The sequence below is a fragment of the Pestalotiopsis fici genome (assembly GCF_000516985.1).
Source record: "Pestalotiopsis fici W106-1 unplaced genomic scaffold PFICI_Scf_13, whole genome shotgun sequence".
Classification (NCBI taxonomy): domain Eukaryota; kingdom Fungi; phylum Ascomycota; class Sordariomycetes; order Amphisphaeriales; family Sporocadaceae; genus Pestalotiopsis; species Pestalotiopsis fici.
In genome coordinates, this window is record NW_006917103.1 from 317,055 (window position 1) to 332,540 (window position 15,486).

The 15,486-nt window shown below is 49.7% G+C and overlaps 6 protein-coding genes across 6 annotated transcripts; 2 read left to right on the plus strand and 4 right to left on the minus strand.

Moving 5' to 3' along the window:
- Window positions 1–1,579: 1,579 nt before the first annotated feature.
- On the plus strand, window positions 1,580–3,412 carry PFICI_14504 (uncharacterized protein; the record flags this gene model as incomplete). The annotated part of the gene is made up of 6 exons (XM_007843085.1): window positions 1,580–1,763; window positions 1,836–1,956; window positions 2,008–2,367; window positions 2,417–2,745; window positions 2,841–3,180; window positions 3,241–3,412. The coding sequence occupies 6 exons, from the start codon at window positions 1,580–1,582 to the stop codon at window positions 3,410–3,412; spliced, it is 1,506 nt and encodes a 501-aa protein (XP_007841276.1).
- Window positions 3,413–3,766: 354 nt separating this feature from the next.
- PFICI_14505 (uncharacterized protein) lies at window positions 3,767–4,721 on the minus strand (the record flags this gene model as incomplete). The annotated part of the gene is made up of 2 exons (XM_007843086.1): window positions 3,767–4,470; window positions 4,529–4,721. 2 exons carry the CDS (start codon window positions 4,719–4,721, stop codon window positions 3,767–3,769), a joined length of 897 nt encoding a protein of 298 aa, XP_007841277.1.
- Window positions 4,722–6,894: 2,173 nt separating this feature from the next.
- Window positions 6,895–7,974, plus strand: PFICI_14506 (uncharacterized protein; the record flags this gene model as incomplete). Its single annotated transcript, XM_007843087.1, has 1 exon — window positions 6,895–7,974. The coding sequence occupies one exon, from the start codon at window positions 6,895–6,897 to the stop codon at window positions 7,972–7,974; it is 1,080 nt and encodes a 359-aa protein (XP_007841278.1).
- Window positions 7,975–8,376: 402 nt separating this feature from the next.
- On the minus strand, window positions 8,377–10,239 carry PFICI_14507 (uncharacterized protein; the record flags this gene model as incomplete). Its single annotated transcript, XM_007843088.1, has 1 exon — window positions 8,377–10,239. One exon carries the CDS (start codon window positions 10,237–10,239, stop codon window positions 8,377–8,379), a length of 1,863 nt encoding a protein of 620 aa, XP_007841279.1.
- Window positions 10,240–10,757: 518 nt separating this feature from the next.
- PFICI_14508 (uncharacterized protein) lies at window positions 10,758–12,593 on the minus strand (the record flags this gene model as incomplete). The annotated part of the gene is made up of 1 exon (XM_007843089.1): window positions 10,758–12,593. One exon carries the CDS (start codon window positions 12,591–12,593, stop codon window positions 10,758–10,760), a length of 1,836 nt encoding a protein of 611 aa, XP_007841280.1.
- Window positions 12,594–13,461: 868 nt separating this feature from the next.
- Window positions 13,462–15,398, minus strand: PFICI_14509 (uncharacterized protein; the record flags this gene model as incomplete). The annotated part of the gene is made up of 7 exons (XM_007843090.1): window positions 13,462–13,508; window positions 13,562–14,195; window positions 14,263–14,380; window positions 14,432–14,505; window positions 14,573–15,045; window positions 15,105–15,153; window positions 15,228–15,398. The coding sequence occupies 7 exons, from the start codon at window positions 15,396–15,398 to the stop codon at window positions 13,462–13,464; spliced, it is 1,566 nt and encodes a 521-aa protein (XP_007841281.1).
- Between the last annotated feature and the right edge of the window lie 88 nt (window positions 15,399–15,486).

The window sequence follows — 15,486 nt, forward strand, 5'->3', positions numbered from 1 at the left end:
CCAGCAGGTCTAGACAACAGGGGCGGAAGGAAGGGATCTCGCTGCGGATAGGTATGGGCGATACTTGCATGGTTATTGCGAAAATGAGCGATATAACATTGTGCCCATTTTAAGTCGACGAGTTTGGCATTTGCAAAACAGCTGCTAACGATGAGCGTGTGGGGGCGGCCTACGACGCCTAAGGGATTCAGACAGAAATAGGCGGGCCCGGTAATGCGAGATGATACGTGATACGCAGCGCTCAGTGCACCCATAGTCAGGACCCCTGCGTCTGTATCTTAGCGTACCATCGCTTTTCACGTAGCGTTTGGCAATGTCGCCCAATCAGATAGAGTGTATTTCCTATAGAAGTATCTTATTTGGCAGTGCATCGTGGACAGAATTCGTGGTGTTCAATACAATGCAGTAGTCTTTCGACAGACTGGTGACGATACTGCATATATTGATACCTGCGACAGCGAAACCTTTGACGAAAGTGCATGCAGCAGCAACCTTTGCGAACGCCGACAACTCTATCTGTTATCACCTAGGTTAGGTCCTTGGAGAGACGGGGTTGATCACGGGTCGACTTTTCAGGGGGAAAAAAAATTGTAACTTTCAAGACATGAGTATGAGGCAATTCCTATCTAGGTATTTATAAAGCCCCAAATGAAGTTGACCTTAATATCGATGCAAGTATAGTCCACGACAAACTCTGCATTTAGGTATATTGAGGGGTGGAGAGGTGGATAGATGGCAGCCCTTTTCCTGAGTCTCGACACAAGTATACAATGATACAGATGGAATAGTACGCATATACTCAACTGATGTCTATTTCAATGCATTCTTCATCATTGCCTTTGCCGGACTGGTCAACATATAAGTAACTCATTCTTCGCTCGTTGTTCGTAAATAACGAGTACTAGATTCTTGATGACCATTGAACCGACATATTTGTAACAATACAAATCGCGCCAACGTGTTCCATATTTGATTTTTTGAGCCGACTTTCAATGATGCCGTGAGTGAGATATGTATTTACTTTTGATAAGTTTCCATATGTGAAAGGAGGTGTTCTCCCATGAAACCTTGTATTGCCCATGAGTACCGAAGAATTATGAAGTCGGGACCGGGCCCGGCCCGTATTCACGTGTTTGCTACACGGTGCGACTAATACCCAGTGGATGCAAGTCCGCGGCGTAGGATACCTAATAATTTTGAGCAGCAGCTACCTGCACATGAAAGGAATAGGATGGACGCACTGCATCATGTCTCCAATGGTGTTGACACCACGTAGGGAAGGTTTGTAACGCTGATTGGGCGGATAGCAGCAGCATGCATTGCTGTTCAAGCAAGATATCTCAATATGGAGAACTTTGGCTGGGGTTGTTGTGGGACCCCGGCAGGTCGGAACCTGTCCCAAGTTCAATATATGTTCCTATCTTGGTACCCAAGCCGCACGCATCTGAGATTCACCTGTTTGTTTCCCATACCAGTGCTTTACGATAATTACTCCCGACACGTGATGGACTCGCCTCGAGTTCAATTCAGCATGATGGACATCGCAACTTTAGAAGGACTTCTTAGAGCATCATCTACGATGGCCATAATCTGGATCGCGTTTCACTTGCTAAAGATGATCTACAACATCTCTCCAATTCATCCGCTGTACCACATCCCTGGCCCAAAGCTGGCAGCAGTTTCCTACCTCGAAGAGCTCTACCACGATGTCATTCTCCATGGAAGATATACGCATGAAATCCGCAAGATGCACAAACGCTACGGTAAAACGTGAACTCGCCATTGCTGACATTCAGTAATGGATTTGCTAGTAATGATCTGACTTATGGTAACAGGCCCAATTGTCCGAATCAATCCCAACGAAGTCCACTGTAATGACCCAAGCTTTGTTGATGAGATCTACGCCGTAGGGGGGCGGAAGCGGGATAAACCGATTCACCAAGTGAACATGACTGTGTCGGTCACATCCCAAAGTCCTCGGGCAAAACGAAAGTTAACAAGGGGCAGCATCCGTAACTCTGGGTTTGGAACCGTAGATCACGACCTTCATCGCGCAAGACGGTCGTCGGTCGCCAAGTTCTTCTCAAGGGGCATGATTGCGCGCTTGGAAGGAGACATTGCCGCCATGACGCAGAAAATGTGCGACAAGATCCTCGCGCAGGGAGCTGCGCCGTTTGATGTCGCCGTGGCTTGCAGTAACCTCACGACCGACGTGATTTCGGGGTACTGTTTCGGCGAGACCTTTGGTCTACTTGATCGGCCGGGGTGGAAGCCAAACTTTCGTGACCCAACCATGTCCACGTTGAGATACATGTTCATGTTCAGATTCTGGCCTTTTCTCAAAGGACCCACCAAGATTGGCGTATGGTGAGTGTCTGGTCGAGCGGTTTCGTGTACGTGGCTTATTGATACATAGGTTCGTCGACATGTTACCCGATGAAACCGCTCTATTGGTGCGAACAATGCAAATTGACATTCCCGCCAAGGTGAAGAAGGCGATTGACGACTGGAATGCTGGCATCGTGTACGAGAAACCGACTATAGTCGGCGCGATAATGGATTCCGATCTAAGCGCAGAGGAGAAGAGACCCGAGAGGGTGGCTGATGATGCCTTGGCTGTCGTGGGCGCGGGCACGGAAACAACAGCTTGGGCACTGGCAGTCATCACCTACCATCTTAAAACGATGCCTGAAATGCTAGAGCGGCTGAACAATGAGCTCCAAGAAGTAGTACACGATCCGAGGCGTAAGTCATACTTCAAATGGGCCACCCTGATATCTCTTCGGGAGAAGAGGGTTTTGCTGGATGGGCCACACGCTAAAAATACTCGTTCTGGGCAGAACTACCCTCATGGACAGTGTTGGAGAGACTCCCTTACCTATCTGCTGTCATTCAGGAAGGCCTTAGACTTTCACTGGGTGTATCAGGGCGGACGGCTCGAATACCAACAGAGGAGTCTCTCAGTTATCGTGGTAAATGGCAAGGGAAGGAGGTTCATCATGTACTGCCCAAAGGATACGCCATTGGCATGACGTCGGCCATCACCCACTACGACGAGGCCGTCTTCGAGGACCCCATGAAGTTCGATCCGGAACGTTGGCTCCGCCCGGAGCGGAGAAAGGTACTTGACTCTGGTATGCTCATGTTTTCCAAAGGCAGCAGAGCTTGTTTGGGAATGAAGTATGTCTTTCCTGTCCACTTGCTCAATTGCTACATCCAGCACTGTCTGACCGTTGCCAGCCTTGCCTTGTGTGAGCTACATCTTGCATTGGTTGCATTGACGCTTAGAGTCTTCCCGCATATACGCTTGTATCAAACAACGGAAGAAGACCTTCGTTACGATTACGACATGTTGATACCTATGCCCAAGGTGGGAACAAATGGCGTTCGGGCGATACTTGCCACCGAGTGAAATCCTTGTGAGAGATCAAGGGACCATTTCATAGACACTAATTACATCATTGACAATCGTTGTGGGTTTGACAATCTGCACTTGGAAGCACATTTATCATGATCAGGTCTCAAAAGTCCCACTACCTCAATAACACATCAAATAGGTATTCATCGCTAAAACTGGTTATAAATTTTACGTCAATCAAATATGCATGGCTTCTGTCCGCAGCCTGGTATTATTCCAACCCCCTAATCTAAATGCAAAAAGTTTTTGTGCTCCTAGCCAATCCCATGAGATGGTACATGTTTATGATTGGAAGATGCAGTCTTTTGGGACGCTCCGGCGGCAGTAGTGTCATTTCTAAGCTCATAATCAGAGCCTATCCCCTGGTGCGGGTGTGTACAGTTCGTAATGCTGTTGGGTCTGAGGATGCCCCTGGGCGGGAGAGTACATTTCGTAATGTGGCGTATTCGGCGTCTCGGCCATGCTGCTGTAAAGTTCGGACCGGTTCTCCGTCATGTTTGACGGGGCGTACGACCCATCGGTGACGCCGCCGCCACCGTAGACTGGTAGCTTTGCCTTTCCTGCCGCAATGGCCGCGTCGTTGTTGTATCCATTGTATCCACTGGCGGGCATCTCGGAGGGCTGGCCGCCTCCGCCGGCCGCGGCCTTGGTCTGACGCGCCTTGCGGCGTCGGTAGAAGAATAAAAATGCCGCAATAAGTCCCAATATGACGGCGACGGGAATAGCGACACCAATGCCAATCTTGGCACCTGTCGATAAGCCGCTCGAGGCGCTCGATGACGAAGACGGGGTGGATGTACCAGTGGCATCGGGATCACTTGTCGTAGTGGCGGTAGAAGACACTGATATGGTGCCGGTCGTTGCGGTAGAGCCACCTGAAGTGGTTGTGGCGTCGGAACTCGACCCCGAAATGTTGAAGTAATGCGATGTAGCCTGGACTGGGGAGCTGCCTTCCTTGTAGGTGGCCAACATGAAGACATTTGACTTGCTCAGTTTAATACTATCATCAAGCGTTACTCGCCATGAATAGTCGGTGCGATTTATCACGCTTTCTGTAGAGCCATGTTAGTCAATCGGATATGGTCGCACTGAGGGGAGGAGCAGACGAACGAAGAATGTACTGATAGGTATTGGTTGCATTGCCGTCCACCGTTTCGGCTTGGTACAGCCTAATCGAAAATGCCGTATCCGTAGGTGCGTCCCAAATCAAGTTGACAATTGTGTTTTCCACAAATACCGAGTTCTCGCTGAAATCACCCCAAGTTGCCATATCTGGGGGATTGGACCACCCCCATTTCGACATGATGTTTCTTTTTACTGCGACGGCTGAGCCCGTCTCGTCTACTGCCTTGATCCTTGGAGAAATGGAGGAGATCGGGGAACACGAATATTATATGAGGGAGAAAGTGATGATCTCGCGCTGACTGTGGATTGATCACGTATAATACAGAATAAGGATGATCTACTGATGCTTCGGTACAGCTGCGGGAAAAGAGGAAGGGAAAAAAAAAATAACGAAGAAGGATAAGAATAGAACAGCAAGCAACCTTGTTTAGCATTAAAGAAACGGAGGTCATGGATGTGAGACTGAGGATTAGCTTACCGACGAGACTATGGAAACCCGCCTTGAGGTGCCCAGCTTGTCTGTAATTGGATCGTCATGTCTCCAGTATCTTGAAGGATTCAAGACCATGCCGCAATAAGATCCGCCGCCACACTAAGTCGAGCTGTGTCGAGCACTAGCAACAAGTTCGCTTAAGATAGTGTAAAGGATAGGCCTGGTAGGGCAAGCGGCACAGCAGAAAATAGTATAGATTTTCAGCGGAGCCCAAGGCTCCAGAGTAAAGGTAGTGCTATTTTGCCAGCGTGCCAGACTCCATTTGTGTGAAAAGTTGAGCCATGGTTGCGAAAAAGAACCTGATCCACACTCCGAGATCAGTATGTGCCGATTGTTGTAATCACCTCATGGCACCATGGGACCAGAACGCCAAGATGAGCGAAGGTCGGAAGAGCAGAAGCCCGAGAAGCTCACAGAGTATCGCCAGTTCAAGTCCTCTCGAGCTCCCGTGATGAGTGGTGATGCCATGGACGAGTTGCTGCTCTTGAGGTCGGGTGACGGATCTCACAAGTTACTATTCATCTGAACTCTGGACGCACAAAACGTCATAGGGTATGGTTAGAGTGATGAGATCAAACACTTGACGAAGCAGCATTTTGTTGGCTTAGACGTCTGTACGATATACAAGGCAGACACTTGGCCATCTTCTAGCAGCACAGCCTCTTCTCTTTGCTGTTCTTTCTTTCGAGTCTCGACTTTTCGTTGCATCTTCCAAGCCTGTCGGCGAAAACCCGGCCTGCCCACCTGGGCAGCAAGATGCAACCCAGCAACCCGACAACCAGGAAAGCCAGGCATTGCTGGGCAGTGGAATGGCTGTGATACGGAATAATGACTGCGCAGCTGCAGGGATTCAGTGAAGAATGTGGTGCCTGGCAGGCCAAAAGGTCCATTGCAGGCAGCGGGAGGGGAATACCTAAATCAATGGGGGCCCATGTAAAATGCATCTCATCTGAAAGAGGGGTGATTGGAACTTTTTTTTTTCCTTTCCTTTCTCGTTCACATGCTTTGTTTCCCTTCAACTTTGTTCCCAATTTGGAGGGGTAAGTTCAAGTACGCGCAACTCCAACGCATTTCGGCCTCTGACAGAGCAAAGAGACTCTTGACAATTGCTTTCCCTATCTTCATCCCCATGATGCGTCCTGTTGATTTATTACTTATTTGAACCCGTGAGACCGCTAAGTAATAAGGGGTAGCTGATGGATCTTTGGTGTCTCCACCCAGGCCGATCAGTCCGTTGTGCTGAACAAGCTTAACCTGTAGACTTTTTGAAGATAAATGGAGATTAGGAAGTAGGGTGCTTCTTGATTGGACCAAACCAGCATCACCGACAAGACTCTAAAGTCAATCGTTATTTTGACTGGACCAATACGAGTGCTGACATAAGTGGATCATACTTGTCGTTTTACCCAAAACGGAGAGAGCTTTTTATTCTCCCCTAGTCAGTTTTCTTTGTCGTCTGATGAGTAGCCACACGGAGTTTGTGGCAACCCAAATCGACTTGCCCTGTTCTATTCGGTTGCATCTGTTGGTTGCCTTCAAGGTTACATTCCACCCCAATCCCAACCTGCCTTCTCTCTCTATCGCTCGCTCAGCTCACCCCACGCCCTAGTTTCAGTGGTTCTTATTACTCTAAGTTCACAACGTGCTGCTCCGATGCTGACGAGAAGGATCATCCTCTGTACTTTTGTGGTCGCACGTTGGGTTTGATTATTTTGTACAACAATTCTTCTATTTCCAACTTGATCTAAACTTGTTCCATGTCTTCATTGTCCATCTTTTAATCATAGTCATTCCTTTTCTTCTGCCATCACTGGAGACTTCTTCTTCCCTTGCTCGCTTTCCTTCCTCCCTGTCTCCAATGGGACCCACCATATTCCGAAGTCCAACCGCAAGGAACACCTTTGTCTTTTGTGTCTTCCTTGGTTTGATATTTCACTTTCGTCTGTGGAATTTGTATCCTAGCGATGATGTTGTAGAGCCTGTGCATGTGCCCGCGACTGCCGCGTCGCACGGAGATGGAGGATTTGGCGGCAGCGGCAGCGATCCAGTACATCAAGACCACCAGCAGCAACAGCCCTCGCACACGGCCGTGCCGCCGTCGCAACCTCCAGCGTCGTCGGAGCAGCAGCCCGTGCCAGAGCCATTTCCGAAAAAGATATGGTACAAGCTAGGTCCCAAGGGCTTGTCCAACTACGCAAAGACGTGGACGGACTCGTGCATCAACCAGAACCCCGAGTACAGCGCCAAGTTCCTGACCGACGAAACTGCCGACGCTTTTGTCAATGAGCATTTCGTCGGCTACCCGGACGTCCTCGAGGTGTACAATTCTCTGACGGTGCCCATCCTCAAGGCCGACATGGTGCGCTACATGCTCCTGTACGTCGAGGGCGGCGTCTGGTTCGACCTGGACGCGTCCTGCGAGGGTATCCCCATTGATCAATGGGTGCCCGCAGCCCACGCCGCCGATGCCAATCTGGTGGTGGGTTGGGAGTTTGACGGCGGCTACCACTTTGAGTTTGAGCACCAGTTTGTCACGTGGACGGTCATGGCCAAGAAGAACGTTGCGCATCTCCTGGTTGTCATCAAGGACATTGCCGAGTCGCTGCGCCGCATGGCCGAGGCCAACCACGTCGATGTGTCCGATCTGACCATGAGCATGATTGGGGACGTCATTGAGGCTACGGGACCCAAGAGATTCCACAAGAGCGTGGTCAACAATCTTGAAAAGTCAGTGGCCCAGCCCATCAATTGGGAAGACTACCACGAGATTCTCGAACCCAAGATGGCGGGGGATGTTCTGATACTGCCTGGGTATTCGTTGGCAGCGTCCTACAACTCGTATGAGCCAGAGGACCAGGACAAAGTCGGGCCATCGTTGGTGGTGCATCACTATGCCGGTACCTGGAAAAATGAACACGGCGGAGAAACGAAAGAATAGATTAAGATACCCATATTAGAGAGATATAGAAGCCAGTGGCTGTCTGTTTAAGGTTTCATTCAAAAATAGCCCTGGTCACAAATGATGTGATTTCGGTTCATCCCGTGCTGAACTAAGACTGACCCATGCAGCCACAACCGGATATGTGCCTCGAGACTGCACTACGGAGAATGAACCACTGATTGCTTCATGGACCAATGAGACTTTGTCTTGCCATCAAAAAACATTCACCATTTTCCTGATAATCTCTGCAGATATTATTTCACAGAATCAAAAGCTGTGCCGAGCCAATCGCGCATTCATTGATACCAACCGAGATACAGCTTCTTTTTCTTCTTCTCCTCTTTGGGGTCTCTCTGAGAAAAGGTCATCACTTTCATGACTTGATGCTAGGCCATGCTGTTACTGACAGGCACCTCTGACACCGTAGCGAGCACTGCTCCCAGGATCCGGCTCAGACACAAACCCCGGAAGCGGCGATTGCAGTACCACCGGTGTGTGTACATGATAGCAGTCAAACATCTCACCACCTCCCTCGCCAGAGTCAAGCGGTTCACTATACCCTCCCCAAGCCGTGCAGCTTAGATCCTCAGCACAGGCTTGGTGACATCCTAGCTGGGAGAAGATGTCGTCGCGCCAATCGTTGGTAAATTGTGCGGTCGCCGGGGTCAAGTCATCTTCCAGAAAGCGGTCGCACTTGATAAGGAACCCGTCCAAGCACGTATTTTCCGCCTTGGGGCAGAGTTCCTCGCTCTGACCGCCGTCATCGCATCTAAACCTGAGACCATACGAGTTGTACTCTGGGAATGTTGCAAGAGGCTGTTGCTGCGGAAGAGGATCCTGTAAGACTACAGAGCCGAAGACATGACAGCACTCCCCCGTACCGCCGCCTACGCCTGTGCTCGCGTCTGCCAGTACTTGGGTCATTTTCCAACCTATGCACGTGAAATCCGGATTGCATGATTCGTGGCATTCGCGCTCCGAAGTAATAATGGGCAGGGGGGTTACGCAGACATAGTTTGACCACGGTGGATCCACGTCCAAGTCAAGGTCCCTGTCACATCGAATGATGTTGCTGTTCAGACACTGCCCATCCAGTTGTGGGCACAAACTGGTCTCAGATGTTGGAATCGTCGGGAGGTTACTACTAGCCGATGACGATGTCAATATGGGAGTGGATGACTGACTTGTCGTCGTCAATGGTGTTTTCACAGCCGTTGTCAATGTTGATTCCGGAATGGCAAGGTCACAAAAACCTCTGAGCCCAAAGGAGTTGATTTGCAGAGAGCCCAGGAAGGGATCGGTTGAATTCAGCACAATTGTCTCGACATAGTGCGAGCAACCACCGAAAAAGAACTCTGGTTCGTCGGCGTCGGCCCAGGCCAAACACAGCGGATCCTCGACGCACAGTTGATGACATATTTGAGGGTTGGTCACACCTGGTACGTCTACTTGTCTAGAAATGACAGATGGGCGATCCACCGGGTTGAATATCTTGGCGCACCCTATCAAGAAGTTGTCGACGCATTGCGAATCTTTGTCAGGACAAAGTATCTGTGTGGCTGATGGAATAACCCTGGTGCTCGTAGTGCTAGAGTCGGTGATAGTGTTGCTCGATGTAGTTGGTGTAGTCGAAACCGTTGACTTGGAACTCCCATCCGGCAAGTTATAGGACAAATCGGAGGCTGCTGCACTACTAGTACTGATGATAGGATCGTACATATCTTGACCGTAGCTATCATGGGTACCATAGCCGAGATCTTCATCGTCAAATGCCGCAGCATGATATGACCTGTCACTACCCCTTGATGCATCATACTTTGAATCTTTGCTGTGCCCTATGCGACCGCCTTGGGAGTAATGGCCACTGTGAGAACTGCCATGTCGGTCCTCTTCAAAGTCATGTGCATCATAATCATCGTACTCGGGATCGTCCTCGAAGGGGGTTTCGTCGTTGTTGCCAGAGGGATAGCCATGGGCATACCCGCCGCCGTCCCCGGAATAATCATCGTCTTCCAAGTCTGCGCCATCGCCAATGGCATAGCTTTCCACGTCGAGGTCACCCTCCAAGTTGCCATATGAATCAGGAGCAGCTTTCTTGTGATCGAAAGGTTGACTATGAGATCCGGTAATTTCTGGAAAACGAGGAGCCTCGCTGTAGCTATACCTAGCACGGGGCCGGAGTCTAGGCTGGTCTGCCGCTGCCAACACAATAGAAGACAGGAGTGCGCATCGTAGGAGTGTCGGTACGGCTAGGAGCTTCATGATTCTCGAAATCAGTCTCCAAGATTGATAAAGGGTCAGGAAGTTTGAATATGAAAATTGTCATGATGCCGCCCGCGGAGTATTGGGAGTAAGAAATATTTATCAACTCCAGTAAGTCGGGAACGACCATGACAGTCACAATTTCTTCGTGGTTCTGTTTCACTTGGCTCTTGAGGATGCGAGATACCAAAGCCAAGTAGTGTTGACAAATTAAACCTTAATGCGGTGGTCAGGGGAAAGTTTGGTGGCCATTAATGGGTTTCGTCCCGAATGTCTACTTCAGGGTGCATTAGGGTTCATCAAGAAGCGGCATCCCGACCCAGTATAATGAGCGGCTACCGGCAAGCTTGGAGGTGGTAATTTGCCAAGACTTTGGGCATATATTGCAAGACATGATTCGGAAAGCGGCGGCGATTGGAGATACTATCGAAACGGACAGTGATGGAGTATATGAGAGTATCTCTGATTCCGCAGGAAAATGTGCGGCCAATTCCAGAAGTGATCAGGGTTGAAACATATTAGGCGGCAGTCTGGCTGTTTTTATTAGTTTTGGCCCTCCAGCTCACCGTGCCCTGAAGGTGGTTGTAGGCCAGCATGTCCCTTGGTCGTTCCCCAATGTATGTACGAAACCTCTCCAGACGAACTATGATGGCTGGCATATTTTCACCGCGATGGTGGTTGATCCACGGCGTTGGGCCGAGATCAATGTCGAAGTGGATGTACTGAAGGATATGCTTGTCTCGGACAGACATGCCAACGCCCAGTCGAGGGAGGAATTCGCGCCCGTACGGCGTTCCAGGCACATGCCTTGCACTTGGGCTCGGACAGTCATAATCAAGATGCGTTGTATCTCCAAATGACTGAATTTGTGACAGCATTTGCTTCTTCTTTGCTTCGAGCCCTCCAGCTAGGTCCGACCATGGGACTTGCGCATCTCGATCGTGCTTCAATCTGATATCGTTCACGGCGCTTTGCAGGCCGCTCATGACAGCGGCCGACGGGCGATGTTCGTATGTCTGAATTGTTCTCCATTTTGACTCCTTATTCTCGTTCGACCAACAACCTTGCCCCATTTTAAAGACCCTGAGAGCTGTCATATGGTCAGCCCAGTGATGGAGAACATCGCTCCAGTGCAAGGAACCAGCAAATTGTACTCTCTCTGACAGCGGTGCGTCGGCGATAAGCACTGTATTTGTCATCATGCTCTTGAGCGGATAGCCATTTTGGGAACGACTGATTATATCGCCATCTTGGGATACGTATGTCTTCGTCGACTGATCTAGAGGCCCTGCTGTACGAGCCTGCCACAGGATGGGGCACTCATCCAAGTATAACTCTTGCAAACCACCCAGTCCGTTGTCGTGCCCGACCATGGATGCAATCCAGTCAATCTGCCATTCATGGCTGAAGACATAATGGCCCAGCGCTAAGACACGCAAGTTGGGCAGTCCAGAGGCCCTGCCTTTCCCTGGATTGACTGCTCGAAAGTCCATCTTGGGGACCCATCCCCAGTAGTTTTGGAAGAACAGAGACAAGACGGTCAGATTCTCCGCAATCTCTGGGGCGAGCCATGTACTAGGGAGATTATCACAGAAGTCATATTTGTCTGCAAAGTAAACTGGTGTTGCCGTTCCTCTGTTCGATTCTTCTGTGACTAGCAACTTGATCGACTTAAGACTCTTTGAGGTCATGATTTGTTTGAAATGGTCAGAATCTGTCAACCGACGATCATCAAAATCGGCTAGATTCGAGACAGTCAATGTCCGGAGATGGATAGGTTCGAGCGTCTCATCATCGTTGAGCAAGATGCCCTCTGTCGGAAGAGGTGGCAATGTCCCTCGATCATGCCGGTCGAACGAGACATAGTTCTCTTCACGAAGTGGACGGTGCGCCTCGGGCCATACCCTAGCTACACATCTGAAAACAATGTCAAGGACAAGATATCTGAGATCCCAAGTCTCATCGACCGCGAGTCCATTTCGGGTGTCAGGGCCGCAGTATTCGCTGAACCGCAGATTGAGCGTCGACAGGTGGGGGAAGAACCTCACGTATGCCAATGCCCGAAAGAAGTCGCGAGGTAGGCGCACCGTGTTGGTTTTTCCATAGCCATAGGTACAGTCTGGGCCAACCCAGGTATCAATTGTGATCTCACGGACACGTTGCCGCAGAGACTCGGACTTGGCGACGTTGACAAAGCTGTGCACGCCATCCGCTGCTCGTAGTCGAACGCGCTGAAAGGCGTAATAGGTAGCGACCTCTGCAATTCGTCGATTGAGAAGTCTGCACCCGACTAGAGTTTGCTGGGGCAGATATGCAAAAATTTGATGGTAGGCGTCATCCGGCAGCGATTCCATACTTGCAATTATAGTGCGTTCGATCGGCAGCCAGGTATGTACATGTCCAATCAATTTTGGAAGCAATCTCTAGATGTAACTACAATATTGCTGTTCCGTTGCTCGAGAGACGCGCATGAGGTTTGAGCAAGTGTGTGGCAAAGCTGCATTTTCATCAGGGCCGGCGCTTCTTACGATTAGTGGAAGGAAGCCTGAAGCCTGGCAGCGTTCTGCGTATCAGACTGCTGGAGCTTGAGGTCAATTACCTCTGTACAGGGGTCTGGGTTGCCACTAATGAGCAAGTACAGACCTGCGTACCTCCTCATGCTCGCGAATATGGTATCTGATATTCTGCTATTGATGCACGTTTATCGATGTACCCGTCAATTCTTTCACCGTTATTTTCATTTGTCTTTACTAAGGCGACACAGCTGGAACGGTAGGGTTGCTTCTGACATGGCAAAGATCCAGGTGGCCTACATTCAATGGTACAGGCGGTGCTAGTGCCTAAACTCACCAATGCTGTGTACGACCTCCCTATTACTCGGTACCTAGTAGGTGCTAGATACCTACGAGCTTCACTATTCACATCCAGGTGAATGAACGAGATCGAACTGGAAAGCAAAAAAGTACATTAGGTAACCACTTTGAGGAAGGGGAAAAAAGACCTATTTCGCAATAGTCATCCCAAATATTCCAAGCCAAGAGTATCGCGACCATGTCAGTATAAGCCACAACGGCATTTTCTCCATTGAGATCCCAGAGATTTGCATCAATATTACAACATTTTTGGTGGACAGTCGCTCGAGTGAGATTGCATTAAATTGATGCATACCTATCTACACGAGTACAGATATAGCTTTATCGAATTAAATTCCAAGTACTAAAATTAATTACCAACTGTGAGCCCATCGGACTCGGGCGGACCTTTGTAAACTGTGTCCAAGTTAGATAGGTTCCTAAGTAGACTCTCATCGGTGACCACATACCTTTGTGTGCGTGAAGCACATACCAGATAGCACTCAAAGCCATAAAACCGACAAAAACGACAATGGCATAATTCATGCTCGTTTCCGTTACTGGCAGCACCGTGGGCATGGAAAAGAGGATAATCTCGAAGACGATCCATACAATCGCCAGGATATTCGCAGTCCAGCCAATGGCCGCTGGCATCTTCCATCTCGCGCCACTCACCTCTGTGCGTCGATGGAACATTGAAATGGCAATAGGCAGGCCGTAGGAGGCAGCGAGCGCCATGACTCCGACTGATACAAAGGCGAGAAATGCCGACGATGACCCCAAATTAATGAGGCCAAGTACCATCTGAACTACCGTCGTCAGTGCCAGTGCCCAGATTGGCGTACCGTGCTTCTCGTCAACCTTTGCCCACAGGCTGGAAAAAGGGATCGCTTCGTCTCTGGCAAATGCCCACGTGCAGCGCGAAGCCGCCACGGTGATCGATATTGAACAAAATAGCGTTATGATCAGGACAAGGACAGTCAAGCCAAGTCCTCCACCCGGTGTACCCATTACAACAGCGTAGATATAGGGAAGGGCCTGGCCCACTGGCGCGTTCGCAATAATGTCCGAGAGAGCCGGCATGGTAGCACATATAGGGATGATCTGCTCGTCGGATATCTTGTTAGAACGCAAAAAGCCTGGGTGATATCGCATGAAGACTGCCACCTACGAAAAATAAGCCTGCGATGCCGCCTACAGGCACACATAGCGAAATAGCTTTGGGAAGCTTGACTGTAGGGTCACCACACTCTTCAGCCATGGAAGAAATCATACCAATGGCGGAGAACCTTTTCTCATTTCAGTACCTAGACTTATTCTCGAGGACAGGTCGTGCTTACGTATAGGCAGCCGGGAGCATGCCGATGAGGAAAGAAAAGTTACCCCAGCCCGATAGGGTCGGATCGTAGCCACCCTAGGAGAGCAAAACCATGTCAACTCCAGACGCTTGTCAATACTAGTCAACATGGGAGATGGCTTACCAGAGTGAAGCTTGGAGAGTTTCTTCCCACTTCTGCCTTGGCTGAAAGACAGACCAGTGTGATGAAAATAGCAATTGCTGTGAATGCTGCGCAAATAGTATCCACCATTGGAAGGAGCTTGTTTCCGTATGCTACAATGAAGAAAGTCATGATGCAGAGGGCGTAAAAGATCAAAAGAAGCTGCCATGATGTCACTTCGGTCGCGAATTCAGGGTGGTAGAGCGAGACGCAAGCCGCAATGAGAGATGCGAATCCAAAGTTGACGGACAGCGTGATGGTCCAATTTCCAATCAACCAGGTCCACCCAGTGATGAATGATAGAACCTTGCGATATTTGGTGCTGGCGAGCTGGAAACTCCAGTAGTATGGACCGGCCGAGGTCGGATACCGTGAGGCGAGTTCGCCAAGGGACACGGCTACGGCCTCGTCAAGTATGAGAACCACGATCCAACCCAGAAACATGGAGAGTTGACCTGCATAATGTCAGAGACCCTTCTACCTAGTATACAATGTCTTGCTACGTGTTCCTCACCTCCGCCATAGATTGCACTAATTAGTGGCGAGCCAAAGCCGTATGGAATCTAACATGGTCAGCTTGCACCCACACACATGCACACTCTTGCGGTGTATCCAGTTCAGAAGCTGAGGGACGCACAGCTGCGATTGCCAATGATTGGAATAGCAAAGTAAACATGGACCGATTCCGGCGAAGCTCGGCCTTGTATCCAAGTGCGTTCAAATTTTGAAGGTCTACTGTCTCTCCTACTGCCACATCTCCAACCGAGACTTGCTGCTCCGTTGAAGGAGCCTTTTCTAGAGAGGCCATGGCTTTGATGAACAATCAATCGAGGCTAATTTGAAGACATGTGTAATGTAAACTTCGAAAATACTGACAGCTATCCGATTTGAGCAGA